Source organism: Catharus ustulatus, chromosome 23 (genome assembly GCF_009819885.2).
Source record: "Catharus ustulatus isolate bCatUst1 chromosome 23, bCatUst1.pri.v2, whole genome shotgun sequence".
Taxonomy (NCBI): domain Eukaryota; kingdom Metazoa; phylum Chordata; class Aves; order Passeriformes; family Turdidae; genus Catharus; species Catharus ustulatus.
This window is the reverse complement of record NC_046243.1, coordinates 5,032,434-5,059,847: the sequence shown is the minus strand read 5'-3', so window position 1 is coordinate 5,059,847 and position 27,414 is coordinate 5,032,434. Positions and strand designations below refer to the sequence as shown.

General features: G+C 47.9%; 1 protein-coding gene across 2 annotated transcripts in view; it reads left to right on the top strand.

Annotated features, from left to right (window-relative positions):
* Positions 1-387: 387 nt before the first annotated feature.
* The window catches only part of MAP3K3 (mitogen-activated protein kinase kinase kinase 3), a 32,985-nt gene continuing 5,958 nt past the window's right edge, over positions 388-27,414 (top strand). Inside the window, exons 1-14 of one of the 2 annotated variants that reach the window (XM_033078996.1) lie at positions 388-504; positions 7,991-8,109; positions 8,555-8,644; positions 11,292-11,332; positions 14,265-14,364; positions 14,896-15,009; positions 17,224-17,344; positions 21,837-21,970; positions 22,742-22,803; positions 23,204-23,271; positions 23,466-23,558; positions 24,371-24,562; positions 26,007-26,155; positions 27,047-27,178. In XM_033078996.1, the coding sequence (XP_032934887.1) occupies positions 501-504; positions 7,991-8,109; positions 8,555-8,644; positions 11,292-11,332; positions 14,265-14,364; positions 14,896-15,009; positions 17,224-17,344; positions 21,837-21,970; positions 22,742-22,803; positions 23,204-23,271; positions 23,466-23,558; positions 24,371-24,562; positions 26,007-26,155; positions 27,047-27,178 (1,419 nt within the window). In that variant the 5' untranslated portion in view covers positions 388-500. The remainder of the gene's footprint in view (positions 505-7,990; positions 8,110-8,554; positions 8,645-11,291; positions 11,333-14,264; positions 14,365-14,895; positions 15,010-17,223; positions 17,345-21,836; positions 21,971-22,741; positions 22,804-23,203; positions 23,272-23,465; positions 23,559-24,370; positions 24,563-26,006; positions 26,156-27,046; positions 27,179-27,414) is intronic. The other variant, XM_033078997.2, reaches the window with a different exon arrangement.

The following is a 27,414-nucleotide window of genomic DNA, read 5'->3' as shown; positions in this document are numbered from 1 at the left end:
TGACAGCTGCGGGGGCGTGGTCTGATACACCCCGCCCACTCCGCGGGGGGCGCGGCTGTGCGCGGCCCGCTGGGCCCCTGTGATTGACAGCCCCCGCGGGGAGGCGGGGCGGGCGGCTGCTCGCGCTCCCATTGGCCAGCGGCGCCATCGGGTGCGCGCCCCGGCGGCGCCGATTGGCGGGCGCGGCGGGTGCCGCTGTGATTGGCAGGAGGCGGCGGGTGCGCGGCGGCCGCCGAGCGGTTTGTTTTGCGGGCGGCGGCGGCGGGCCCGGCCCGCTCGGACCGGGGGCACCGGCACGCACCGGCGGCGCCCGCGCCGCTCCCGCCCCCGCCCGCCGCTCCCGGAGCGCGGCCGCCGGGAGGAGGCGGCGGCGCGGGGCCTGGGAATGTGGCGGCGGCGGCGGCTCTGAGCCCTCCCCCTCGGCCCGGCCGCCATGGAGCCGCGGCGGTGACAGCGCCGACCCGCAGCGCCCGCCGCGAGCGGGGCCGCCGCCCGCAGCCATGGGTGAGAGCGGCGGAGAAACCGCGGGGCCGGGGGGGCGGCGGGGCCGGGACGGGAACGGGAACGGGAGCGGCGGGGCCGGGAGCGGGGCCCGACCGGGACGGGAACGGGGCTGGGGAGGGAGCGGGGCCGGGAGCGGGAACGGTAACGGGGCCGGGGAGGGAGCGGGGCCCGGCCGGGACGGGAACGGGAGCGGGGCTCGGCTCGGCTCGGCTCGGCTTGGCTCGGCTCGGCTCGGCCGGACCCCGCGGGCCGGACCCTGCGGGCGGGGAGATGGTGGCTTCGCAAGGATTTGGTTAAAACGGTAAAAATCGGTTTGCGGTGCCCCGGGCTGTTACTGAACTTGGCCAGGCGGGATCAGCGCGTCGGGCTGAGCTCAAGGGCTCGCTCAGCCTCCAGCAGGATTTGGCTCTTCTTGAGACGGGAATTGTTGTGCTCCAGCTTAATTGGAGAAGTTTTTGGTATTAAGTGCAGCTTGGGAGTCCATCAAAATAGATTTTCCTTTATGGAGCTCCCCCCGGGTTCTCATTTGCTGTTCTTAGCCCAGACAGCAACATGTAAAAACAAGCAAAGGAGTTGGAAGAACTCTTTTTCAAGAGGAAAACGTTGTTATGAGGAGTTGCCGTGACTAACTTTGATGGATTAATTCAAATTAGTTTGGATTTGGACTGTATGTCCTGTATAAAGAACTACTTATAGAGAGGGTCTTGTGCTTCCTGATTCCTTTTTCAGCTTAAAGAGAGGTGCTAGAATTAAACTTGTAATTGCTCTAAACTAGAACTTACTCATATTTGCATATTGGCAAGGAAATTACTGCTGTTCCAGGTCTGGAGTTTCACGGCTTCATGGGCCACAACTTTACCAAGTTTAGTTTTCTAAGGTTTCCTTCATTTAGTCTGTATGCATAGTTAGCTTTTATACTTTGAATTCAAAAAGCATTGCAAGTGTTATTCTGTAACTATTTCGGTATCTCTTTACTCTGTTTTGATTTGGTAAATGCAACAAATTCATGCCAATCCATCACTAGATTTCTCTGTTACAAGGACAGGAGTAGTGTAATCCACTCTGTTTAGAGCAGCAGAGTGGTTCATAAACTTAAAATGGTTCAAAAGTAGGAACTTGGATTTCCATGAAAGTGTTTTCCAATGGCAGTTGGACCTGTGTCTGTAAACAGGAGTAAAAAATGAGTATAAAACATGAGTAAACATGAGTATAAAAAAATACAATTGCATGGACCACTCCACCATAGCACTGTGTGCACCATGGCACAGCTGCAAGCAGATTTTCCCTTTGTACTGGGAAAAACCTGTGTTCATTCAGCAGCTGTGATCAAATAATCTGAATGAGGGATAGTGGGCTGTGTATGACCCTGGTTATCTGGTGTTCCATAACCCACCTGGAGGACACGTGCAGTGCTTGGTGCCGGAGTTTGGAGGAGCTCCCGTGGTTCAGGCAGGCTCACCTGGAGCGTTCCGAGCCCTGCACAGCCAGGACAGCCCCTGAGGTTTATTTGTCTGAAGGTACTCCTTGGAGTTTGGGATCAGGGATCCGTGCCCCTGGCCCCACAACTGTGCAGGGTGTGCAGGTTGGGATCAGGGATCTGTGCAGGCTGGGATCAGGGATCTGTGCAGGTTGGGATCAGGGATCTGTGCAGGCTGGGATCAGGGATCTGTGCAGGTTGGGATCAGGGATCTGTGCAGGCTGGGATCAGGGATCTCTGCAGGCTGGGATCAGGGATCTGTGCAGGCTGGGATCAGGGATCCGTGCAGGCTGGGATCAGGGATCCGTGCAGGTTGGGATCAGGGATCCGTGCAGGTTGGGATCAGGGATCCGTGCAGGCTGGGATCAGGGATCCGTGCAGGTTGGGATCAGGGATCTGCACCGGTTGTGATCAGGGCTCTCTGCAGGTTGGGATCAGGGATTTCTGCAGGCTGGGATCAGGGCTCTCTGCAGGCTGGGATCAGGGATCCGTGCAGGTTGGGATCAGGGATCTGTGCAGGCTGGGATCAGGGATCTGTGCAGGCTGGGATCAGGGATCCGTGCAGGCTGGGATCGGGGATCTGTGCAGGCTGGGATCAGGGATCCGTGCAGGCTGGGATCAGGGATCCGTGCAGGCTGGGATCAGGGATCTGTGCAGGCTGGGATCAGGGATCTGTGCAGGCTGGGATCAGGGCTCTCTGCAGGTTGGGATCAGGGATCTGTGCAGGCTGGGATCAGGGATCCGTGCAGGCTGGGATCGGGGATCTGTGCAGGCTGGGATCAGGGATCTGTGCAGGCTGGGATCAGGGATCCGTGCAGGCTGGGATCAGGGATCTGTGCAGGCTGGGATCAGGGATCTGTGCAGGCTGGGATCAGGGCTCTCTGCAGGCTGGGATCAGGGATCTGTGCAGGCTGGGATCAGGGATCTGTGCAGGCTGGGATCAGGGCTCTCTGCAGGCTGGGATCACAGATCTGTCCAGGCTGGGATCAGGGATCTGTGCAGGTTAGGATCAGGGATCCGTGCAGGCTGGGATCAGGGCTCTCTGCAGGCTGGGATCAGGGATCTGTGCAGGCTGGGATCAGGGATCCGTGCAGGTTGGGATCAGGGATCCGTGCAGGCTGGGATCAGGGATCTGTGCAGGTTGGGATCAGGGATCCGTGCAGGTTGGGATCAGGGATCTGTGCAGGTTGGGATCAGGGATCCGTGCAGGTTGGGATCAGGGATCCGTGCAGGCTGGGATCAGGGATCTGTACCTCTGGCCCTGCTCCTCCAGCCGTCCCTCGGTCCGCTCGCTTTTCCTGCCTGTGTCACTTCCTTCCCTTGGCTCACACGCACCAGTGACACAGGGGAGGGAGCAGGGCTCAGCCTGCAGGTTAGGATCAGCTCAAATCCCAGTCTTTACCTCGTGAATGAGAAGAAGGACCTGAATATATCCCACAAGGATAAACCTTGTAGAGCTCTCTGATTTTTCCCCTCCCTCTACAAACCAAAGCTGTGATTTCCTAAAGCTTGCACACAGCAGCATCCTGGTACCACTAAAGCTGCCCACAGCAAAGGACTCGACCTCTTTGCAAGACTTTTTTGAGACCTTTAATATAGACACAGTTTGTCTGAAACTTCCTCATTGCCCCTGGGTCTGCCAACCACTCACCCAAACCAGCTTTGCTGTTGTGGTGGTAGATAATAATGCACAGATTCATTCACTTCTTTCTCTTTCAAACCAGTGTGGCATCATGTGTCCCTCTATGGCACCATATAAAACGTGATCTGGGTTAGGGGTTCACACACTTCCTGTTTTTATCCATGTGCAGATACTTTCTCTGTTCTAACTTTGTGATTTTATTTTTTTTTTTCCAAAACTGTTTCCATTTCTGACTTGTTCAGACCTGTGTAACGAACCACGGATTGGTTGAAGTAAATGCTTTGTGGAGAGGAACAACTTTCTCTGTGAGCAGCAGTTTGCTTTTATCGAAGTTATAAAAATCCTTGAGTGTAGTTTTTAAAACATGAAAAGCATTTCCTGGACAACATCTTTCCCGCACAAAGCAGAACTCTGTTTCCCAGACCTACTGGAGACCAGGCAAAACAGGGTCTCTCAGTGCTCCAAAAATTGCTTCGTTTTCATTTGTAGCAGCTTCTGCATTGTGTGATTAATGTAATGCTGCTCCACGAGCTTCTCCAAGTCAGTCTAGGGAAATCCTCTGTTTGGATAGAAATAAAGAAGTATTCATGCTTCTCAGCATTAAATCCGTCACGGTGCTCTCCTCACCAGATACAATTTTTCCCTACACAAGTGCAGATCAATATTTGACTTTATTTTACACTTGTAAGAGAGAAATACTCTGTCATGTCCTTCCTCATCAACACAGAGGTGAAATGCAGGACGTATGGTTTAGTAGTAGGGAGCCAATAGCTCAGTGTAAGACTACTAAAAAACGTATAACAAGATTTAAACTCACCTGAAGTTGTTCCATTCCCTTTGTTAGATCATTAACTGTTCCAGGTCTGTGAAGATAAATAATGTTTCAGTGTTAGCATGACTGCAGTGAGATACAGACCTTGCAGGGCACACCTCACAGGCTCGTGGAATATCCTGAGCTGGAAGGGACGCACAGGGATCGTGGAGTGCAACTCCTGGTCCTGCCCTGTGCCTCAGAGTGTTGTGCTCTAGTGTTTGCAGATGCTGCCCTTCAGTCTGTGCTGTAAATTCCCCAGTTGCCTCAGCTAATAAATAAATTCTCTTCACAGCCGAGCTGTGATCTGTGGTGAGGGACACTGGCTGGTGTGTCCTGTGTGCCATGGGACTGCTGGCTGCCCACAGCCTGGAGCAGGGCTCAAACACCTGCAACCACTTCAACCACTGGTCATTGTTTACCAGTGATGACACTGTTTAGAGGACGGTTCTTGCTCCTAGACATCATCTTTGATGGACTCCATTCCTTGTCCTGAGCCCTCAGGTATAAACTGCTTGCGTAGCTCCTTTGCTTCTTGCCCAAAGGAACTCTGCCAAGACAAGCTCTTCTTCATCCTCCTGGTATCTGGCCAAACCCAAACTGCACTGTAGTGGAAAACTTGTCTCCCAGCTCTTCCCTGAGTGTTTTGGGTGCTAGGAACCTCGGGGATGTTCCAGGCCAGAGGTTGTAGTACTTTGTTGTGCACAGTTTCAGCCTTTGTCTGCCAGGTGTCTCCAAGGCTATTCTTAATACCATCAAAATGAAAGAATATCAGCTAATTGGAGACACTCCAGTAAAGGTAAAAGGTTAAATGTTCAACTGGAAAGTTGGAAACTTAAAAAAAGAAAAAGTTGTACCATTGCCTACCTGGAACTTTAGCTTAATTCACAGCTGTTTCTTCACATTTTTATCCCACAAAGGGTTACTTAGTGCTGAGATAGATCCCAGCAATTATTTCCTTTGGCTGATGTACTTCTCAAAAAGCAGCCTCTTGCTTTGGTTGTGTTACTTACACCCCTTGCTTCTTTTACATGCAGTTGGAATGTCAAGGAGTGCTCTCCCTTCTCCACTGCCACAATGTGGTTATTGTCTCATTTGGCTTGTCTTGGACAACACAGATTTGGTGGGTTTTGATTCGGATTTTTTAACGTTCTCTGCTCTGCGTTCCTTTTTAAAGATTTTTTCTGTTATTAACACCTTCTGCAGATGCATTGGGAGATTTCTTGTCATTCCCTTTTGTGATCTGCTCTAGGCTTGATCTTTCTGGTTTTTGGTAAAACCTTCTGGAGTGCAGAGTGGATGTGTTTCAGCTGTTGGGTGCTCTCAGGACCGAGTTAGGACTCACCTTCCAGTGCCTGAAGAGAACCTGCAAGAAAGATGGAGAGAGATTTCCAAGGGCCTGATGGAGAGGACAGGGATTGGCTTCCCCTGCCAGGGGCAGGCACGGATGGGATGTTGGGAGGAGTTCCTCCCTGGCAGTGCCCAAGGCTGGACATGGGGCTGGCACAGTGGGAATGTCCCTGCCATGGCAGGGGTGGCACTGGAGGGGCTTTGGGGTCCCTCTCAACCCAAACCATTCTGGGATCCTGTGAAAGCTAAAACAGACCTGGGCAGAAACTCTTGGCTTTAGCAAAGATAATCCTAGTGTGACTTGTGTTCTGACTGGGACTCCTTCAGCTGTTTCCTCCTTACAGAGAGGTGTATTTTTCTCATTTTGCCTTTCTAGCAGGATTGCTCCCTGCTTTCTTTACAAGCCATGTGCGTCCCACATCTGTCATCTCTAAGCATTGCGAAAATCTCGTTTGTTATTCAGACTTTGATTAATTATGAAGCCAGTCTTCTGCATAAAACATAAGCTAACTGCTTTGGAGAGACTCGTGAACAAATGCACGACATGAAATTGCAGAAACAAATAGTCCCACGGAGTCCCTTTTGCAGAGAAGTGCAGATGGGAGTCAGTCCATCACGGGATGTTCAGCAGCTGTTCCCAGGACAGCTCTTCCAAATGCGAGTGATTACCCATCAAACCAGTGCCATGGACCAGCCGTGATGGATTCTTAAAATTGAGTTTCAGTTATTTACAAATCAGCTTCAAAAACGCTCTGTTCAATTCAAGCTCCTGCAAGTGGCACGGTGAGGGAAGGAGGGAGGAGCTGTGCATATCACATCTGTCCATTGCCCCTTGTCCTGTCCTGAACACCATCATCTCACTAGGGCTCTGCTGACCTCAGCTGCTTCACATCACTTCCAAAATTATCGAAAAAAAAGCTTTACATTCAAAACTTGGGTTCAGGTCCTCCTGAACTGTTGTAGAAAGAGCAGATTCTCCTGGGCATGTCCAGAGCTGATCAAATATTCGCCTCAAATTCCATGCCTAAGTAATGCCTCAGTATCAGGAAGGATTTAACTGCCAAGGAAACAACACTTTGTCCCCAGAACCTTTCTGAGTGTGGGTATGTGAGGCAGGAGTGTGCCAGGAGCAGTGACAGCATGAGGTGCTGCCTTGTGAGCTGTGGCACAGTGCCTGGCAGCCGAGTGCCCAGTGCAGTCCCAGTTTGGACAAAACTTCACTTGGCAGCTGCCTTTACCTTTTGCAACATCAAGGAATTTGGGGTCATCATCCTTGCCCAAGTAAAGGATTCATTTCTGTAACTTTTAGACCTTTCATCTGCCATCCCTCACGGCCCAGCTACTGTACACTTCTCTCCTTTTACATCTCTTTTTTCTCTGAACACAAAGTTCTGCTCAATATCACTTCTCTAAACTAACAGGCATTGGGAGAGAATACTTTCAATTGGTTGCATCAGGAATCTTCAGAAAGCAATTCTTAGTGGAACATACAAGAAAAAAATCAATGTGTGTTTTCATATTGCTGCAAGACAAGAAGCCTTGAATTGAACCTGCTGCATTGTGCTTTGCCAGCAGACAGTCTTCTTAGTGCTGGGCAACTTGAACCTGGTCAGCAGATCTTGAAATCCCATAAAATGGTTTGAATTTTATTCCATCAGGTTGTTCTGAGGGAAGAGAGGAACGTGCTGGGGCAATCAGTGCAAGCAGATTTGTGTTCACAGGTACTCCAAGATGAATCTTCATCCAGATTTTCATTTCTCTTTCTACTGGCTGTGGTTTGTTCCACTAGCAAGCAAGAATTCAGAATTAACAGGATGTAAAATGGGAAAGAACAGACTTTTACCAGGTCTTCCTTGGCAGAAACAAGTCAGTTTGCCCTTTCTGAATGACCTGTGGTGGTCTAGCAGGTCTGTCCAGGTTTTACTGTTTGTTGTGAAGCCTTTTTAGGGGTTGGGGATATTCATTCTCATCCCTTCTCTGACCAGATCTTTCTATGACATTGAACAAGTGACTTAACATTTATCTATCAGTTTATTATGTCATGATATTTAGCTAAGTTTGGGCTTTTTAATGACTAGATTAAATCACAGTGTGTTTGCAAAGATCCTGAAAAGGAGAAAACCAGTGCAGAAGTGTCAGAGGTGCAGCAGTGTCGAGGTTGGTGCTCACTCAGAGAACTTACTCCTAAAATTCTTGTGCATCACAGATGAGCAAGAGGCCCTGAAGTCCATCATGAAGGACCTGGTGGCACTGCAGATGGGCAGGCGGCACCGGCTGCCGGGATATGACACCATGAAGAACAAGGACACTGCTCACAACAAGCAGGTGAGGGCAGGTGGGGAGCACCTGAGCTGGGGCCTGGGGCAGGGGGGACAGAGCAGCTGCACAGGGATCTGCTGCCTTGGCTCTGTGCTGTGCTCCCAACAGCCAAGGCATCAGATGGGAGTTAGCTCCTTGATCCTGCTCTGGCTGTGGCTTTTCTATTTTTTGTATTTTTATATGAGAGTAATTAATATCATATGAAACTGTACATATTATGTATTGTATATGCCATATACTTATGCAGTTTAATAAAATATTTAATAGATATTGCATTATATATGTGTGTATACATGTATATAATGTATTTAATATTTTGCAGTATCTTAGTTTACTGCATTCTGCCCATATGTATTTTTTAAGAAGTTTGGTCTGCCCAGCTAAAAAATTTAGCAAGTGTCTTTCTGATTTCACAGTCATATTTTTAAAGTGATTTTATTCTTTTTTAAAGAAAAAACACAATGCCAGCAGTCCCCCCCTCTTGGGCAGCCCTGCAATAATGAACCAGTGTGCCTCTGCAGTGGAAGAAAAGAAAATTCCGGTGAGAAAACTGGCTTCATTTGCATATTAGCAATTATAAATTAGGAATATGTCTTCAAGTTGTGTGCAGTGACTTCATGGAATTCCTTTAAGCAGGTGGGAGATGAGGAAAGCTTTTTTTCCCTGACTCTATCCTGGTGTGGCAGGGTGTGCACATTTATTGTAGGTCAGGACTGTGACTGATCCCTGGCAGTGTCCAGACCAGGCTGGACACTGGGGCTGGACCAATGGACAGGGGAGGTGTCCCTGCCATGGGATGGGGGGGATTTGGGGTCCCTCCAACCCAAACCAGTCTGGGACTCCCAAGGTAATGAGTGGTGGAGTCAATGCTTTGGAGTCTTGTTGGGTTCATTCCACATTTCTCCAGACTTTTTCATGGAGATGGTCTTGGTGTTCTGGTGAGGAGGAAGGACAGAATAATGCAGCTTTGTCTGGAGATGCTGAATGTCATTTAAATGAAGTGCTTCAAAGCAAAAGCAACAATTTTATTCAAAAACTGTCCATTATTGTCATTCAAAATTCAATCAAGTTACTGGCAGCAAGACTGACATGAGCAGGAGAAGTTTCCTGTGTCAGTAAAATAACTCTTTTCACTTTCATTCCTGTTACAGGTTTAAGCTTTTTGGAGCAGGCTTAGAAGTTCATGTCTGTCTTCCTTATGCTTTGCCTGCTCATATTCTACTTGATCAGCTGGGTCTGGGATTTCCTTGAAAGTGTTGGACAAATCCATAGGTGGAGTAATACAAAATCCTTTCCAAATCACTTTGAAACAGAAATTCAGAGATTAAATCAAAATCTGTAGCTGTGATTTATGATATCGTGTCGCAGAACTGGAGCACTGAAGTGCTAAACTTGGATTTGCCTTTTTAATCATCTCTGAGGACAGTTTTTGTGAATTGCTTTAAGAAGTGATGGGTTCACTGCTTTCAAGGGAAGCTGAAAGCACTGGATGCTTTAGACATGCTCTAGATTTTCTGGGAACACCAAGAGGGCTCTGAACACCTTTTCTTAGACCTGTGATGGGTAGATGTGAGTGGGCAGTGTCAGGTCCTTTTGGAAAACCCAGCAGTGAATGCCAAATTCCATCCCCTGTTTCCTTTACTCCAAATGACAGAATTCAGAGCAAGCAGTGGAGTTGAGAAAAGGTTTGGAGTTTGCTTGGGTACCAGCAAGTTAAAGAGAGGTTTCCAGAGAGCCCTGGGGATCGTTTAGTGCTGTCTGGTTTCAGCTTGTGAGAGCTGTGTCACTTGGCTGCTCCAGGGCCTAAATCACACCTTGAGGTCAGAAGTTTAATCTGAAAAATGGTGTGAATTCCATTTCATCCAAACTGTCCTGCTCAGATCCTTTAGACCAGGCTGCTTAAAGCAGTATAATGCTAAAATCAGAGCCTTATTTCCTGAAAATCTTGATACAGAGCAGTCATTCCTTCATGCAATGTGTCTGAGAGCAACTTTTAGATCAGGAGTTGGCTGGTAGACATCTTTTATAGGATGTTATTCCCGTGCTGTTTGCTGCATTGTTCCTTTACTGCCCAATTCAAAGCGGTTCTCTAGAATTGTTTAATTTTGGAGTAATCCTAGACTAAGTTCCTTCTCTTCCAGGTGTAAAAAAGCACAACTGTGTGTGGATGCCCCCCTGAGCTGCTCACTGCTGCCATGGGGAGGGCATTTTCCCTGCTCCATGCTGCAGGAATTCCCTGTGCTCCAGGGACTCCATGGGTGCTTTTGAACTGCATTCTTGACCACTGGGCCTGCCAGAAACTTCCTCCAGCTAAAGAGCATTTCCTGGCCACGTTTTTTTGAAGTTCCTAGATGTATGATTGCCTATTGTCTGAGGCTTTCACAGATGGCTTAATCTATTCCAATCACATAAATTGTGCAGCAGAAATGATGGAGTCTTATCAGAGCAGATTTTTCCCTTTTATTTTTATCTTTCTGACCTAAATTGGGATTTGACCTTCGATGTCCAGAGTTGAAAGTTCAGCTTGTTGACTCCTCCATGGCACCCAGCATCTCCTGAGTTTGCAGTGACTGCACAGGTTGTGCAGTCAGTGCTTTTGACTGTCCAGATGGTGGTGATGACCCCTTTGCTGAAACCTTAGAACTCTGAACAGTGACACAACCTGTTTGTAACTCTGAGTTTCAGGGGCTGCATTTTTGCAAAAGCAGAGATTTACTCCATGTCTTAAGGAAAAAGAATAAAAAATAGGAATAAAATTTTTTTAATAGGAGTAGGAATAAAAAGTGTGGCACATTCCTTCTCTCTTTTTTTTTTTTTGCCATGCATGCTTTGAGCATGCTTAAAGAAAATTAACTTCAGATTAGTAAGCAGTTAGGACTGAATTTCAGATTTTTCCTATACAGTGTTAAAGATAGATTAATTTTTTTTAAAAGTTTATTTCAATGTCCTCTGGTTAAGTGTCAGTTTACAAAAATTACAGCTTTGTTTTTACCCCTTTCCTTCTCTTTCTCCTTCAGCAGTTTCTCCATTCCTCACATGCTGTGTTCATGTATCAACCACTTGTTTCCAGTCTGCTTCAGCTTCCATGGAGAAAGCTGAAATACTAAACTCACAATATGGTGCATTTGTGTGCTGCTACGTGTGCCAGAGTTTGATTGTGAGCTCACCTTTTGTTCTTTCTCCTGCAGAATGATGTCAGGATAAAGTTTGAACATAATGGGGAGAGACGGTAAGTTGGCCTTCCCTGCTTTGATTCTTTGCTTAGGAGAGTAATTTAGTCATCAGTAGTTTAGCTTAAATATTTTGTTGGCTTTGCTTTCCTTTTTCCTGAATGGAAATCACACAGTGAAGGCAATAGCAAACAGGTCTCACACAACCTGGTTATTTTTAGAGATCAGCGTGTCATGAAACACTGATTTATTTCCATAATATTTATTTGTAAGTGAACTGCAGCATTTTTAAAAGCTGTCCAGCCTGAAATAAGTTCAGCCTGAAAGTCTGATTTCAGATATGTTCCCATTTTGTTTCATGTAACTGAAACCAAATGAAGCTGATCAAATCAGCGTCATTCTTTTCTAGTTTCTCACTTCCTGATGCCCTGTCATTATCACTGCCCTGCTGTGATTGAGCAATAGATACAACAAGGGAAGATTTTTTTGCATTGGTGTAAAAGCTTCTTTGTTATTTCCTCTGATATTTGGTTTTGAGAGACATTCTTTTACAAGAAAAAGCCAGAAATTACTGAAATAACAGTTTCAGTTTTTATAGCATTGTTTGCAATGGATAAAATTGCTGAAATATTTCAAAGGAGGTCCCCAAAAACCTCTTATTTGCCATCAATTTGAGAGGAACTCTCAAAACATTTAATGGCTGTGTGCACACTCAGGAAGGCTCCAGGCTTGTCTGTGGTCTCTGGGTCTGCTCTCACTGAAGGAAAAATGTGATCTTGATGCTGGGTTATACTGGACAATATTATGGAAGGATTATATCAGATGTATTTTGGAAGATACTAATTGAGTTGTAAGTATGAATGCATGTGCCATCTTCACAGCCACCTTGTGGGAATCCTTTGGTTTGTCCAGACCAGCAGTGCTCCCCACATGAAGTAGTTCATGATTTCATGGTAAAATGCAGATTTAATGTCAGTGGTACAGGAGTTGTCTGTAGTGATCCTCACAGCCTGTTCCAGCAGAGGGTATTGGCAGAGTTGTTTGTGCTGCTCCTTTGTCAGATTTTGGGATTTCTGTTAGAAAGCAGAAATGTTCTTTGTTGGCAGAGCAGGCTGTGGAGAACCATTTCTGCTCTTCCTCAAAACTTGAACTGTTTCTTTCACTGAAATCCTGTGTGATGAATTCTGTCTTTTTGTGCTGTGGGAGAAATTTTACAGGTAATCATCGCTGGGATTTGCTTCCTCCTTTGTCAGCCAGGTCTGCTCAGCATTCTCCTGTGTCAGGGGCTCTGTGGGGACAGCAGCAGAGCCACAGTGGGACATGTCACAATTCCTTGTCACACACAATCTTATCTTTTACCTGTCTGCTGGGTGCATTTCAGGGGGGCAGAAGGGTTTTCTCCTGTTTTTTCTTCTCTAAAATGAAAAGGTTGATTGTGTGTCAGTGTAATTATGCAGTTGTGCCTGCCTGAATTCCCTGCTCCCAGCACAGTGTGCAGTTCCAGACAGGGAGCTTGCACCAGAATGTCAGTGTGTGTGCTTGGTTTCACTGGAGCTGCCAGATCTGACCACAAATATTTAAGGTGGTCAGGCAGGAATGGGCTCCTTAAACCCTGCAGTCCAGGATTTTGTGTTAGAGGAGTGCACAGAGTTTTTAAACTAATAAAATGTGTGGCACCTGAGAACAGCTCTGCTTTTGAAAGCATTGAGTGCAGAATGGGAGCCTTTATAAGGGACTGAGAGCCACATTGCATTTGTGTGGTGCCAGAGGGCTGGGATTTCGTCTATGGCTTTCTTAGGAATATGTAGAAAATGTGATTGTGGGCTGCTTTTTAACAAGGACAATTATTTCCAAATAGCTGAATGTTGTAGGTCTGGTAGCAAGATAACCCTTCATGGGAAGGAGCTGGGGAAGCCAGCTAACACAAGGGGTGTTTCAGACAAAAACTGCATCTCAGGAAGGGGTACCAGGGCTGATGGTCTGAGTGGATGGATGGCTGGGAAACAAAGCACAGGTTCATCACATCAGAGTCCCAGGAGGGTTTGGGTTGGGGGGGACCCCAAATCCCACCCAGAGCCGCCCCTGCCTTGGACAGGGACACCTCCCACTGCCCCAGGTGCTCCAAGCCCAGTGTCCAGCCTGGCCTTGGGCACTGCCAGGGATCCAGGGACAGCCACAGCTTCTGTCTGTGGCCTCTACAGAAAATCCCTCTCCCTCCCTTTCCCCACAAACTCATAATTCGGGGATAATTCAGGGTCTCACTGAGTTGCCTTTTTGAGCAAGAACAGGTCTTCATGGTCCACTCAGTAACTTGGAAGCCCAAACAGTCCCTTGATCATTTCTGGTATGCTGATGTAGCAAAAGAAACAGGAGGAAGATAGATACAAAAACCCTGAAAGTTCTTTGGTTAGAACCAATTTTTTTCCTAAAAGTTAACTATCAAAAAATGCATCAGGAAGAACACTGATCTTCCAATTGAGGACAAAAAGTATAAGCAGGTATTATAATAGTTCAAGTGTGAAGAGTAACTTGGATTGTTTGGCCTGGAGGAGGCTCAGGGGAGACCTTGTTGTATCCTGTTATTTCTGCCTCGTGACAGGTTTGTTAATTGGTGCTCACAATCCAGCTCTTTGTGGCAGTGTCTCATCTGTGCCAAAGCAGGTGGTAATTTTTAAGCCAAGGTGCACAGGGCATTTGTATCCTGTTATGTGAAAGACATTTATTTAAAAAAGGATACTTTTCTGCCCAGGGATAAAGGGATTGTATTTGAAATCTCCAGCTGAATATTGCATTTTGACAAACTGTGTGAAAATGGGCCAGAGATCAATAATTCCTTATTGAAACAGTGCATATAAATTTAAATTTGAAAGGTTCACTACTTGTTGAGGAGGGAAGGAGACCATTCGGGTGTGTTTTTAATGTTTGAGCCGTGTGATTTGATTGCATTATCAAGTGTTCTCTGAGCAGACGAGGGACTCTCTCTCCTGCCAGGATTATCCCGTTCGTGCGTCCCGTGCGCTACGAAGACGTGCAGCAGAAAGTGAAAACAGCCTTTGGGCAGCCCCTGGACCTGCACTACATGAACAACGAGGTACTGGGCTCTCCTCTCTGCATGACACCTCCTCTCCCCATCACAAACTACCCAGAAACTGAATTTGCAGGTCTAACTTTAATGCAAACCATTGTTGAATCCCTGACCCAAAGGCGAAAGTGCTGATCCGGATGAAGCATCTCACTGATGTGTGTTGTACAATCAGCAGCATCTTGTTCTCTTGTTCTGGTGTTGCTCTCTGTCTACCTGAAACCCAAGTTCTGGATTCATGAGTATTCTGAGACCATTTTCTCATCAGAGGGTCAGGGGCTGACACAGCAATTCCAGGTAGCAATTAATACTTTTGTGATACTTCATTAGGGTCAGCCATTTCTGTGACATGGGAGGAAAACCTCATTAAAAAGGACAGTAAGACAGTATTGGAATGAAAATTTGTAGAATAACTGAGCCATCAGAATCCTGTTTTATAGTCTGGTATTTTTCTAATATTTCTTTAAATACCTGTTGTAGAAGTAGACTTATTCTTTTCTGTCTTTTCTAATGCCTTTTTCCCTGCTCTTTATTTTGCAGCTCTCTATTCCTTTGAAAAACCAAGATGACCTGGATAAAGCCGTGGATCTCCTGGACCGGAGCTCCAATGTGAAAAGCCTGAGGATCCTGTTGCTGTCCCAGGACAGGAACCATGTAGGTAACATTTTGGACAATGAATGAACTCCAACCTGGAGAAGGCAGAAAGAATCAGAATTTTCCCTTATTTCTGATCCATGACTGGAAAACACAGTTCACTCAACCAATATCTCTATTTATTTTTTTTTCTTTAGAATTAAGGTCATGCAGCTTTTCAAACCAAAGACCTCAATAGCTTAGATATTTGATTTGCAAATTACCACATTCTCCTGAAGAGTGTGACACAAAAAGGTGCTCTGTTGGTAGTAGCTTGTCAGTCTGGAATGTTAATCCCTGTTCAAGTTCTGCAGGCTGGGAGCTCAACTCTTGAAATAATCACACCTGTAATTCTTGAGACCATCATGATAACTCAAATGTGCTTCTCACTATTTTGTAATCCAGAGAACTTCAGAGTGCCCACAGCCCTTTCCCCAGTGACTGGGAAGGTGTAGGAGGGGATGATGCTGTTCCTTGTCCTGTGCCCTTTCCCTGAGCAGTTCCTGCTGCCTCTTCTGTGCACAGTACTTGGCAAGCAGGTCTGTGGTCTGACCTGGTGGAGTCAGACCAAAGTTCTGTGTTGTCAGGAACCATGCTGTGGAAGGTGGCCCCAGCTTTTGGTGCACACAGACAATCCCTTTCCCTTTTCATGTCGGTGCCTTCAGGCTCAGCCAGGCTCAGGTGATTCCACCCAGCTTTGCATGAGCAGTAAACCTTGGTAAATCTCACTTGGTGAATCTGGCCAGCCAGCAGCCACTGCTGATGTCCTTTTATGAGCTGTTTTTTCCTCTTTTACTCAAAGCAGAAACAAACAGCAAAGCCTTCAGTAAGTGCCACTGTTTCCCCCCTCTCCTCGAGCTTCCTGTGCTGCTCTGAGCTGCTCTGAGCCCTCCGTGGGATGAGCCCACAAGCCTGGAGCAGGTTCTTGGCTGCATGATCTCACCCCACTGAGGGAGTGGGAAGCATTATTTTTCCTGAAGTACAGGATGCAGATTTTGTTTTGGTTGTGCTCTTTTCTTTTTCTGGGGATGGAAAGGTGACTTTGGCACAAATATCTACAGAAAGCAAATTAACTTTACAGCAGTAGCTCGGTCCCTTGGACCAGGAGTCTGTGTCTGTGAGCAGCACTCAGATTGATTTTCTTATGCCTCTTTTTGTGACTCATTTCTTTTCTCAGTCAGTTCACCCCTGTTGCCAGTCTTTTCTTTGTTTAGAACTAGTGGGGAGAGCTGGTGAGGTTGGAGCACCTGTAGTGCCAAGGCCAGACTGTCCCATCAGCAGGGTGACCTCTGCACCCTTTATCCAACTCCCATTAAGCTGCCCCTGGTGAAGTTTATGTGACTTAAATCAGGCTCTCTCCTTACTCCTTTCAAGTGTATGTACTCACTAAATGAGCAACCATTCAGTACTTTAATATTGAATTAAACTGTTTGAGTTGTCACACCCTGTTTACCTCTCAAATAATTTTCAGAAGTCAGAATTTATTTCCCTCAGGCATCTTTGGTTATGTTCTTCTCAAATAAGATAAATTGTGAAACTCAAGAGGAAGGGAATGTTACACCTTCTTGTACAACTAGGTGTGTTGGGTCAAGATTAAAATTGGAACTGTGTAGGTACTGAGCCCCTGCTTTAGCATAGGATCTCATTGGCTTGGGGCAGGTTTCACTTGTCTCATTCCTTTTCTTGCTATGAATGAGATGAGGGCTCTATGGAAAAATTATTTTTAATTAGATAAAATCTGTGTAAGTTCAGGGAAGGATGAATAAATTAATCTTGGCATCTCCAGACTGTTGGTGCTATTAAACTCTCCAGAATTTATTTTTACTTATTCTGAATTATGAATTTACTTTTTAAAGGCTGTGGGGAGTCAGGTTGCTTCTGAAACAGTGCAGGATTCAGAATTTATCTCTGCTGGCCTAGGTGGCTGATGGAAATTGTGGGTGCTTCTGTGTTCTGGTCTCAGGGGGTGACAGGAGCCCCTCCTGTTTCACAGGTACTTGCACTTGAGCTGCACTTGTTCTGGTTCTCTGACTCCTGTTTTACACCATAATTGTCAGCCTGGTTCTTCTGCTGCCTTTTTGTTTGTGTTTTCTGAATTAATAAGATTTCAGGCTCTAGAACTGTTGCTCAGCACTTTCTTGGTACTAAGCATAATATTTTTGAAACTGTGACCAGACTACTTGAACTCCTTCATCTCACTTTATTTTGTTTTATTCTTTTCATTTTACCCAACAGACCAGTTCTTCACCCCATTCTGGACTGCCCAAGCAGGTCAGGATTAAAACTTCCCAATCTGTGGGGGATGTGAGCACGCCCTACCAGCAGCCAGAACCCAGAAGTAGGCATCTGTCTGTCAGTGAGTATTTTTACCACTTCTCCATGGTTTTGTTTGTTGAAGTGTATCTTTTGGACACTGGTGTTTATGGTACAGCCTTCAGGAGAGCCATGGGAAATTGAAAGGTTATTCTGGGACAAGGCAGTTCATGTTCAGAAGCTCTTAATGTGTTTGCAGTAGGTTTCAAAGTTCCTTGCTAAGTTGTGGAACAGCTGAGGAGCTGCTAAAGGGGATGTCCTAAAGCCAGAGCCATTGTGGTTAGAAATTTGGAAAGCTGATGTGAGTCTATTAAGCTTTTTATTTAGATTGGCCATTTCAGTTCATGAAACCTAGATTTAATTTTTTTTATGTTGGGCTTTGGAATCTGTCCTGACTCCTGTAATCAGGCATTTTACTAGGAATTATTATTGCATATCCAGCTAGTGTCCTGCTAACTGAGTTGCCTAAACTTTCACTCTTGGAATTATCAGGTGAGTGGAGCACAAGACAAAATCAGAGATGCACAAAAGATAATTTTAAAAATCAGAGTAGTATGTACCTTTGTCTCCTTTCTTTGGGTCTATGTTAGCTCAGTGAATTCCTGTTTAGGGAAAAGGTTTATGTAAGACTTCTGCAGTTTTTATGACTTCCATCTCTGGCAGATCTGTCTGATTTCTCCCAATTTCTGTGTTACAACCTTCTATGTAACTGTGCAGCACAATTCAAATCTGTTCTTGAACAATGCTCAAAGCTGTTAAATTTTATATGAAAAACTAAAACATGTAAAACACCGTCAAGGATTTATGGGCCCAAAAAACCCCAAAAAAGTGCGTGGTTTAGGATTTGACTGCTGGGTGTGAAGCTCAGTGAGCAGTGAGAGTGCAGGAGGAAGGTGAGAGTGTGAAATGCTGCTCTGTGTAAACTCTCTGTTTCAGAAATGAGGGAAGGTAGTGTTTTTGCTGGAAACAGAAGCAGAGGATGGCTCTGTTTGTTACCCCAGCTATTTTGGGGCTTGTCAGAGCTAATGCCTGACGACAGGTATGCAAGTCACAAAGGGCAGTACCAGGAGCTGGGAATGTCAGAGTTGTTTTGTTTGCAAGTTCTCCACTGTAGAAAAGGAGTTTCATTAACTCTTTGAACTTGAGGCAGAATTATTACATTATTTTAGATCAGTACTTGCAGTGCAAAGTACCAAATAATAAATCAGCTTAAACCACAACAGTCTCCATTCTGGGGGGTCCAAACCAGAGCTGGATCTGCTCTGTTCTGACCAGAGGTACCTGGGAGAATGAGCTCAGGGGGAAGGACTGGTGAACTGGAGCAGTAGTTCTCAGTATGGGACTTGTCTAACAAACCTGCTTGGATCCTCTGAAGAGTTTGCTGATCCGCTTCTGGACAGTTTGCAAAAAAACAAAGAAGTACTGAAAGCTTGTGAAGTACGTGACTGAAATGGGAACAAAAAGCCTTTTCCCATCCTCCTGGTTTGAAGTTAATATGCATAAAAAGAGCAGCATTCCTTGGTCCTGAGAAGTGGTATCCATGCATGTCTGAACACCATGTTTCTTCTGTAACAGACAAATTGAATGCCAAAATTATTTTATTTAAAATCTATCTATATATACTTCTCTTTACTGACATTCTGAGGTATCCAGATAATGGTGCCAAAGCCAACAGACTCTAGCAAGTGTCTGTCATGGGTAAACTGTGCAGTAATAAGGGGCCCCTTCTATATCCCAGTTACACACTCTTTCCTCTCATCCCAGCTTGTGGATGCTTTCTGAATTGCTTGTCATTCATCAGTCAAGAAACCATTGATTTTATTTTCTGAACATGTCAGAGTACCAGACTGCTACATTAGAAGAGGTCCAGAGGAGTTCCAGTTCTGTCAGAGGTCTGCTGTAATTTGGCAATAGCTCGGTCTTGCATCGATTTCTTCTTCCTTCTCTTTTCCTGTCCTTGGTTTGGCAAAGGAATGTGCTCTGTTTCCTGGTGTTTCAGGCTGTCCAGCTCGTACCATGTCCTGCAATAAAGTCCAAAGCAGTGTTCAACTAAAGCTTTTTGCAAGCAGGAGAGGGACCTGAGTGGTTCCTGAGCTCCAAATGGCCTCGAGCCTGTTGTCACCAGTTCAGAGCTTTGGAAGTAAAGATAACTTTTATTTAAAAGAAACAAAAAAAAAAAAAGTTGCTAAGCATTCTGGCAGGGCTTGTGTTTTTTCCACTCACTTCCTTTGATATACATGGATTTAGTGCCGACTTCCCTTTCCTGCCAGGGATGGGGCCTTTCCCCAGCAGCAGCTGGGCTGGTGCCAGGCCCAGGAGTGAAAGTGCTGCTGGGCTGGGGGAGCTCAGCACACCCTGTCCCACCCTCCAGGCTGCTCCACAGGCACGTGAGCCCTGGGAGCTGCTCAGGAAATCACCTGCTGCCTCTGGGCAGTTCTGGACTTGACAGTCTTGGCTTCGTGGTCTTGCAGGTCTTCTCCAATCTTAATGATCCTGTGATTTTACTAATCCCTTTTTTTTGTGTAGTTCACCCCCCTTGCACTCTAAGCTGTGCCAGCATTGTTTGTTTTCCTTCTGCAGCCCCCTGAAAGGTGTGTGCTCTGCATTTCAGCCCCCTGGAACGTGTGTGCTCCCTTCTCCCAGCTCTTTGCCTATGCTCTTTATTACAACTTCTATGGAAAATATTTTTCTTGGGAGAATATTTGCTGATCTTTACCCATCTTTCCTAGCACCTGAATACACACAGTTAATTAAAGGCAGTGTTATAAGGAGCACAGCTTGGGAGCTGATCTTCACCTGCTGCCTCTGGCTGCATGTGTGACCTCGAGCAGATTGGCTGGACCACAGCAGATCTTGGAGCTCACAGTGGGCGCTGGTGGCAGCTGCAGGTGGAGAGGGCACTGCTAAAAGGGTGGTTTTGTCTTCCTATGTCTAAAGTTTCATCTTCTTTGAGATCTGCAAGGAAAAAATAAACCCTAAGGGTGAAGTTTGTCACACTAGGTAGCACAAGAGAAACTCTTTAGGTAGTGCCACTAACAGATGATTAAACTGGGATTATGCTCAGAGGGTTGAGCAGAAGAGGATAGAAGTAGGTGACTGCTTTGTGAGGAGCTCCAGCAATAATCTGGTAACATGTAAAACATCAGCAGAGGTGCACATCAGACAGTTTGGTTTTCCTGGTCCGTGTGTGTGCGGGGCTCACTCTGGCACTGCTGCGGTGATGGCACCGCGGTGCTGGGGCAGGTTTGGGGTGGCTGGGGGAGGCAGTGTGGGCCAGCAGCAGTGTCAGTGCTGTGACCAGCAGCAGTGCCAGTGTGTGAGCTGTGCCAGTGCTGTGGCTATCAGCTGTGTCAGGGCTGTGAGCTATGGCCAGCAGCAGTGCCAGTGTGTGAGCTATGCCAGTGCTGTGGCCAGCAGCAGTGTCAGAGCTGTGGCTATCAGCTGTGTCAGTGCTGTGAGCTGTGGCCAGCAGCAGTGCCAGAGCTTTGGCTATCAGCAGTGTCAGAGCTGTGGCCAGCAGCAGTGCCAGTGTGTGAGCTATGCCAGTGCTGTGGCTATCAGCAGTGCCAGTGTGTGAGCTGTGGCTATCAGCAGTGTCAGTGCTGTGGCTATCAGCTGTGTCAGTGCTCTGGCCAGCAGCAGTGTCAGTGCTATGAGCTCTGGCCAGCAGCAGTGTCAGTGCTCTGGCCAGCAGCAGTGCCAGTGTGTGAGCTCTGGCCAGCAGCTGTGTCAGTGCTCTGGCCAGCAGCAGTGTCAGTGTGTGAGCTCTGGCTGGCAGCAGTGTCAGTGCTGTGGCCAGCAGCAGTGCCAGTGTGTGAGCTCTGGCCAGCAGCTGTGTCAGTGCTCTGGCCAGCAGCAGTGTCAGTGTGTGAGCTCTGGCTGGCAGCAGTGTCAGTGCTGTGGCCAGCAGCAGTGCCAGTGTGTGAGCTCTGGCCAGTAGCAGTGCCAGTGCTGTGGCTATCAGCTGTGTCAGAGCTGTGAGCTGTGGCCAGCAGCAGTGTCAGTGTGTGAGCTGTGCCAGTGCTGTGACTATCAGCAGTGTCAGAGCTGTGGCCAGCAGCAGTGTCAGTGTGTGAGCTGTGTCAGTGCTCTGGCCAGCAGCAGTGTCAGTGTGTGAGCTGTGCCAGTGCTGTGGCTATCAGCAGTGTCCGAGCTGTGGCCAGCAGCAGTGCCAGTGTGTGAGCTGTGCCAGTGCTGTGGCTATCAGCAGTGTCAGAGCTGTGGCCAGCAGCAGTGCCAGTGTGTGAGCTGTGCCAGTGCTGTGGCTATCAGCTGTGCCAGTGCTGTGGCCAGCAGCAGTGCCAGTGCTGTGGCTATCAGCAGTGTCAGAGCTGTGGCCAGCAGCTGTGTCAGTGCTCTGGCCAGCAGCAGTGCCAGTGTGTGAGCTGTGTCAGTGCTCTGGCCAGCAGCAGTGTCAGTGTGTGAGCTGTGGCCAGCAGCAGTGTCAGTGTGTGAGCTGTGCCAGTGCTGTGGCTATCAGCAGTGTCAGAGCCGTGGCCAGCAGCAGAGCCAGCGTGTCCCTGTCCCTGTTGCAGGCTCGCAGAGCACGGGCCGCAGCTCGCCCCCGCCCGGCTACGTCCCCGAGCGGCAGCAGCGCATCGCGCGCCAGGGCTCCTACACCAGCATCCACAGCGAGGGAGAGTTCATCCCCGAGACCAGCGAGCAGTGCGTGAGTGTGCCAGCAGCCTTCTCCTCCCTGTGCTCACTGCCCCTGCCTGCAGCAGCTCCTCTCAGTGCTCAGCACAGAGCTGGGGCTACTCCATCCCTGGAAGGGTCCAAGAGCAACCTTGGAGCAACCTGAGCTGGTGGAAGGTGTCCCTGCCCATGGCAGGAAGGGGAATTGGATGACCCTTAAAGTCCTTTCCAACCCAAACCGTATTCTAAAAGTGCTGCTTTGTGCATTTGAACTGCTTCAAATGGTAACTGTGTAAGTTCAAAGCCTTTGTTGGGCTGCCAGAAGCAGTTCCCCATTCTGGGCATTGCCCCTGCACCTCTGACTGAGCAGTTTTGGTGCAGTCACACATGTGACAAGGTTTCCTATTACCAAGTTTGTGTGACCCTTTTGCTTTTGAAACTCTGCTCTCCATTCAAAAAAGTGGGAAGTGAGGCCAAAGGGCAAGTTGCAGGTGGAGGCAGCAGCACCAGCAGCCTGTTCTGGAGCCAGTTGAGATCAGAACAGAGCACAAGGCTTCCAAAGCTTGCATTTTTCACAGCAGAGTCCTTCAACAACTTAAGCAGTGCCTCAGATTTTATATTAAGTAAAAGGATGCCTGATTTCTGTGGGAGATAAAGGAAAATTGTATATTTAAAATAGGCTTAGACTCCCTTCTTCAGCTGGACATCCTGCAGGCAAGCAGCTGTGGGCTCTACTCCTCTGACACAGCCTTTCCTGGGCCCTGGGCTGCACTGATGTTGCTGTGTGGTTTCTTCTGTGTTGCAGATGTTGGACCCTCTAAGCAGTGCTGAAAACTCGGTGTCAGGAAGCTGCCAGTCCTTGGACAGGTGAGCAGCCAGGTACAAATGTACAGACTGGTGAGAATGTGTGTACTCAGATGGAAATGCCAGTTGTACTTACATAAAACCCTGGTTTCTTGGAGGGAAACATGAACTCAATTCCTACCTATATCCCACTGTATTTCCTAAAGAGCACTAAGTATGTCTTAAGGCTGTGTTATTTTCTGGCACAACCACAGACCAACAAACTGGTGCTTCAGTAGCTGTGTGTTACAAATACAAAGTTCTGAGGCAAGCAGCCTGTGTGGAGCTGCCCCTCTGACAACATCTGGCTGCAGAGTATTTAAACCTCTTTTAGACAAGGCTCTACTTGTTCATTTAAAAAATAAAACAACAAAAAATATCCCAAATAACAGTAAAACTGTTTCTTGCCTCCTTTCTCTGCTAGTCCTTCTTTTCGGAAGTCGCGGATGTCGAGGGCGCAGAGCTTTCCTGACAACAGACAGGAGTTCTCAGGTGTGTCTTTGCTCCAGACCTTTCTGCCCTTGGCTGCTTGCTGGGATTGTATAAATAGAATAACTGGGGAGGTGTTGATGGAAAAGCTATGAAGTTATTTATTGCCTCTTCCTAAAAACCTGCTGTTACAGGAAAATTCTGTCATTAGAAGTTGCATTTTTTGAAGGAGCCTCACTCTTGTCTTTGCTTGCCAGACCGTGAGAATCAGATCTACGACAAAGCAGGCAAGGGTGGGACCTACCCCCGGCGCTACAACGTCTCCATGCAGCACAAGGACTACAGCGACGGTGAGTTGGTCTCAACCTCCCATTCCAGGCTGGAGAAAACGGGAGAGGCAGTGGCAGCTCTGCTGCAGTGTAACTCCTGTTTGGAGAGCCTGGAGTGCCCTCCTTGCAGTTAGTGCTGCTGTGCATGGTGCCACATTTTCATGGAAACCAGTGGTTGTTGTTTGTAATTCTTTGTTTGCTTCAGAATTCTTTGTTTACTTTGTCCTTTCTGGGGTAACCCAGGCTGAGTAGGGGGATTGTGGACTTAGTTGTTGGACTTCACCCTATACAAGTAGTTTCCTACCACAGAGATTCATTATACTTGCTAGTTTGCATTGCAGACTTGCTTCTGGATCTTTTAAATATAGCAGGGACTTAAAGAATTACATCTCTGCTCATCAGATGGCTTTATGCAAATTAATCTCTCAGAATTTCATGAGGTGCAAGTTGGCACAATCTTTGTTTATGGTTTTTATCTGCAAGTCCAGGCACATTATCTAGAAAGTCATTTTGTGTGTAGTTAACAAAACTCAGAGCTTGTGCTCAGAGCCTGTAAAGCAGATTTTTCCTTTGGAAGGTAAGTTTAGATCTCACAGCACTGAGGGCATTACAAAGTGTTCTCTGCCTTCTGCTTTGGGAATGATCCAGAGCTGTTCTGAGCTCAGACAGCACCAGCCCCGAGCTGTTAAATTTGTGCATCTCGTCTGTTTGGCAGCAGATTCTGCTCCATGGGAACAGAGCAGCACATGGGATCCCTGTCCCTTCTCCCTGCTGCTCAGCCCCCAGCCTTACCTTCCCCTCGGAGCATTTATTTAAAGCCTTCCTTTCCCCAGGCCGGAGGACGTTTCCCCGGATCCGACGTCACCAAGGCAATCTGTTCACCCTGGTGCCTTCGAGCCGATCCCTGAGCACCAACGGGGAGAACCTGGGGCTGGCCCTGCAGTACCTGGAGCCGCGGGGCCGCCTGCGCAGCGCCGACAGCGAGAACGCGCTGGGCGTGCAGGAGAGGAACATTGCCACCAAGTGTGAGCTGGGGACAGGGGACAGGGCAGGGGACAGGGGACACTGCCACCGAGTGTGGGCTGTGGGCAGGGGACACTGCCACCGAGTGTGAGCTGGGGACAGGGGACACTGCCACTGAGGGTGGGCTATGGGCAGGGGACACTGCCACCGAGTGTGAGCAGGGGACAGGGGACAGGGGACACTGCCACCAAGTGTGAGCTGGGGACAGGGGACAGGACAGGGGACAGGGGACACTGCCACCGAGTGTGAGCTCTGGGCAGGGGACACTGCCACCGAGTGTGAGCTGGAGACAGGGGACACTGCCACCGAGTGTGAGCTGGGGACAGGGGACAGGGGACACTACCACCAAGTGTGAGCTGGGGACAGGGGACACTGCCACCGAGTATGAGCTGGGGACAGGGGACACTGCCACCAAGTGTGAGCTGGGGACAGGAGACAGGGGACACTGCCACCGAGTGTGGGCTCTGGGCAGGGGACAGGGGACACTGCCACCGAGTGTGGGCAGGGGACAGGGGACACTGCCACTGAGTGTGAGCTGGGGACAGGGGACACTGCCACCGAGGGTGGGCTGGGGACAGGGGACACTGCCACCGAGTGTGAGCTGGGGACAGGGGACAGGGCTGGGGACAGGGGACACTGCCACCGAGTGTGGGCTGGGGACAGGGGACACTGCCACCAAGTGTGAGCTGGGGACAGGGGACACTGCCACCGAGTGTGAGCTGGGGACAGGGGACAGGGGACACTGCCACCGAGTGTGAGCAGGGGACAGGGGACACTGTGGGCTGCTGGGCTGGAAATGACCCCTGGGCTGTGGGCAGGGGACACTGCCACTGAGTGTGGAGTGTGGGCTGTGAGCTGGGGACAGGGGACACTGCCACCGAGTGTGGGGTCCTGGGGCTGAAAATAACCCCTGGGCTGTGGGTTAGAGAGAGCCTTGCAGTGAAATTCTTCCCACAGAGGTAACCCCAAGCTAGCTCAGCAGAGAACCTCAGAATAATGTCCTTCAAGTTGTCCCAGAAGCTGAAGTCATTCCCAGCTGCCTGGGATTGATTTAGCAAGGCTAGTCCAGCTCTTCATCTGATGCATGTGATAACTACAGATCAGAGGGTTGGAAGCTGCTCTTTAATTGCTCCATCATCTCTTGAGGTACTGATTTTGTAGAATCCACCTGCTGGTGGAATGAAATGTCACCAGCCCCATGGAATAACTTGTCTGTAAAGCACATTTGCAGAGTTTTCTGGTGTCATTAATGGGGCACCAGTCAGCAGGTGGTTGGGTTCTGTTCAGAACTCTGCCACCAACTCCTTACTCTGGGAGAGCAGCCCAGGTTTATTCACCTGCAGAATCCCTGCTTCAGTGCCAGTGTGAGGGAGATGGGTCCCTGCAAAGCCCAGCTCTGTTAGTGAGCAGTGCTGTGGGCACAGGGTGAGTGCTGCTGTCTCTCAGCCCCCAGTGCTCCCATGAACTGGCGCCGGGGGAAGCTGCTGGGCCAGGGCGCCTTCGGCCGCGTGTACCTGTGCTACGACGTGGACACGGGCAGGGAGCTGGCGGCCAAGCAGGTCCAGTTTGATCCTGAGAGCCCCGAGACAAGCAAGGTAATTCTCATCTCAGCAGCTAAAACCCTGCAGGGTCCTGTACAATGTCTCTCTCTGTCTGTCCTTGAAAGCTGGCATCTCATTTAGTTTGTACTAAGGTTTCAAGTCATGTGGAGAAGAATAGGAGTCGTTTAAAAATTACTTTTCTGTGTTATTAACTTCAGCCTGAAACTAAAATCCATTTTCTGGCTTCATTCTTGGCTCTCCTTTCTCAGCTTTTTGGGTTTTTGCCAGGTTACTTGAGGAATAGTAGACTACCCTGTGTTCCTGGTTAGACATGGATGTGAATGAAACCAAACCCAGCAAGAGTAGGGTTGTTTTTTTTTTTTTTCCTTTGAACAAAAAAAACCTACTTGCACATGCAAAACCAACTTCTGGGTTTATATGGTACACCCTGTATCAAGTGCATTAATTACCAATTTTTACTTCTGAATTCTTCATGTCCTTAAAAAGAAATTGAGCTGTGGGATGTAAATTAATCAAGAAGAGTGATGTGACAACGTTTGAGAGACAGTGGAGATGGGATGGGCACCTTGAAATTATGGGACAGCATAAACTCAGCTCCCTGCACAGGGGATGAGGCTGGAATGGCTTTTGGGTTCTTTGCTCGTGTTTTAACAGTATACCAGTTTCCCAATTTTGAACAAATTCACTTTGAGCTTGAATAACTGATCCATGAAGATTTAATTATTCTGATTTTATATGGGATATTGGTGCCAAGATACATCCTAAATTGGGAAGTTCTACTATGTCTGTGTTGTAAATCAGACAGTAAGTCTGAGCCAAGGAGGAACAGGCTGAAATATACTTTGAAGGCACTGAAACTCCAAACCTTAAACTATTATACATTTCCTGAGGCTGCAATCTTATTTTCTCCTTCAACATCCATAGGAAGTGAGTGCCCTGGAGTGTGAAATTCAGCTGCTGAAGAATCTCCAGCACGACCGTATCGTGCAGTATTACGGCTGCTTGAGGGACCGAGCAGAGAAGACCTTGACCATCTTCATGGAGTACATGCCAGGGGTAAGAGCACAGCAGGGAGCAGAGAGGGACGTGCCTGGGTTTGTTAGCTGGTTTATTAGATGCTGTGATCCCCCTAACTGTGTCATCCACCTCAGACCCTCTTAGGGCTGTGCTTCTCACGCTGGCTCATAATGCCACCACTTCAATTTTATTTATGCCCAGATAACCTCTGTGGTTTTTTCCCTAAGTGTCTTGTACTTGAAATGCATTCTCTGTAACAGTCACTGAAGCCAGTT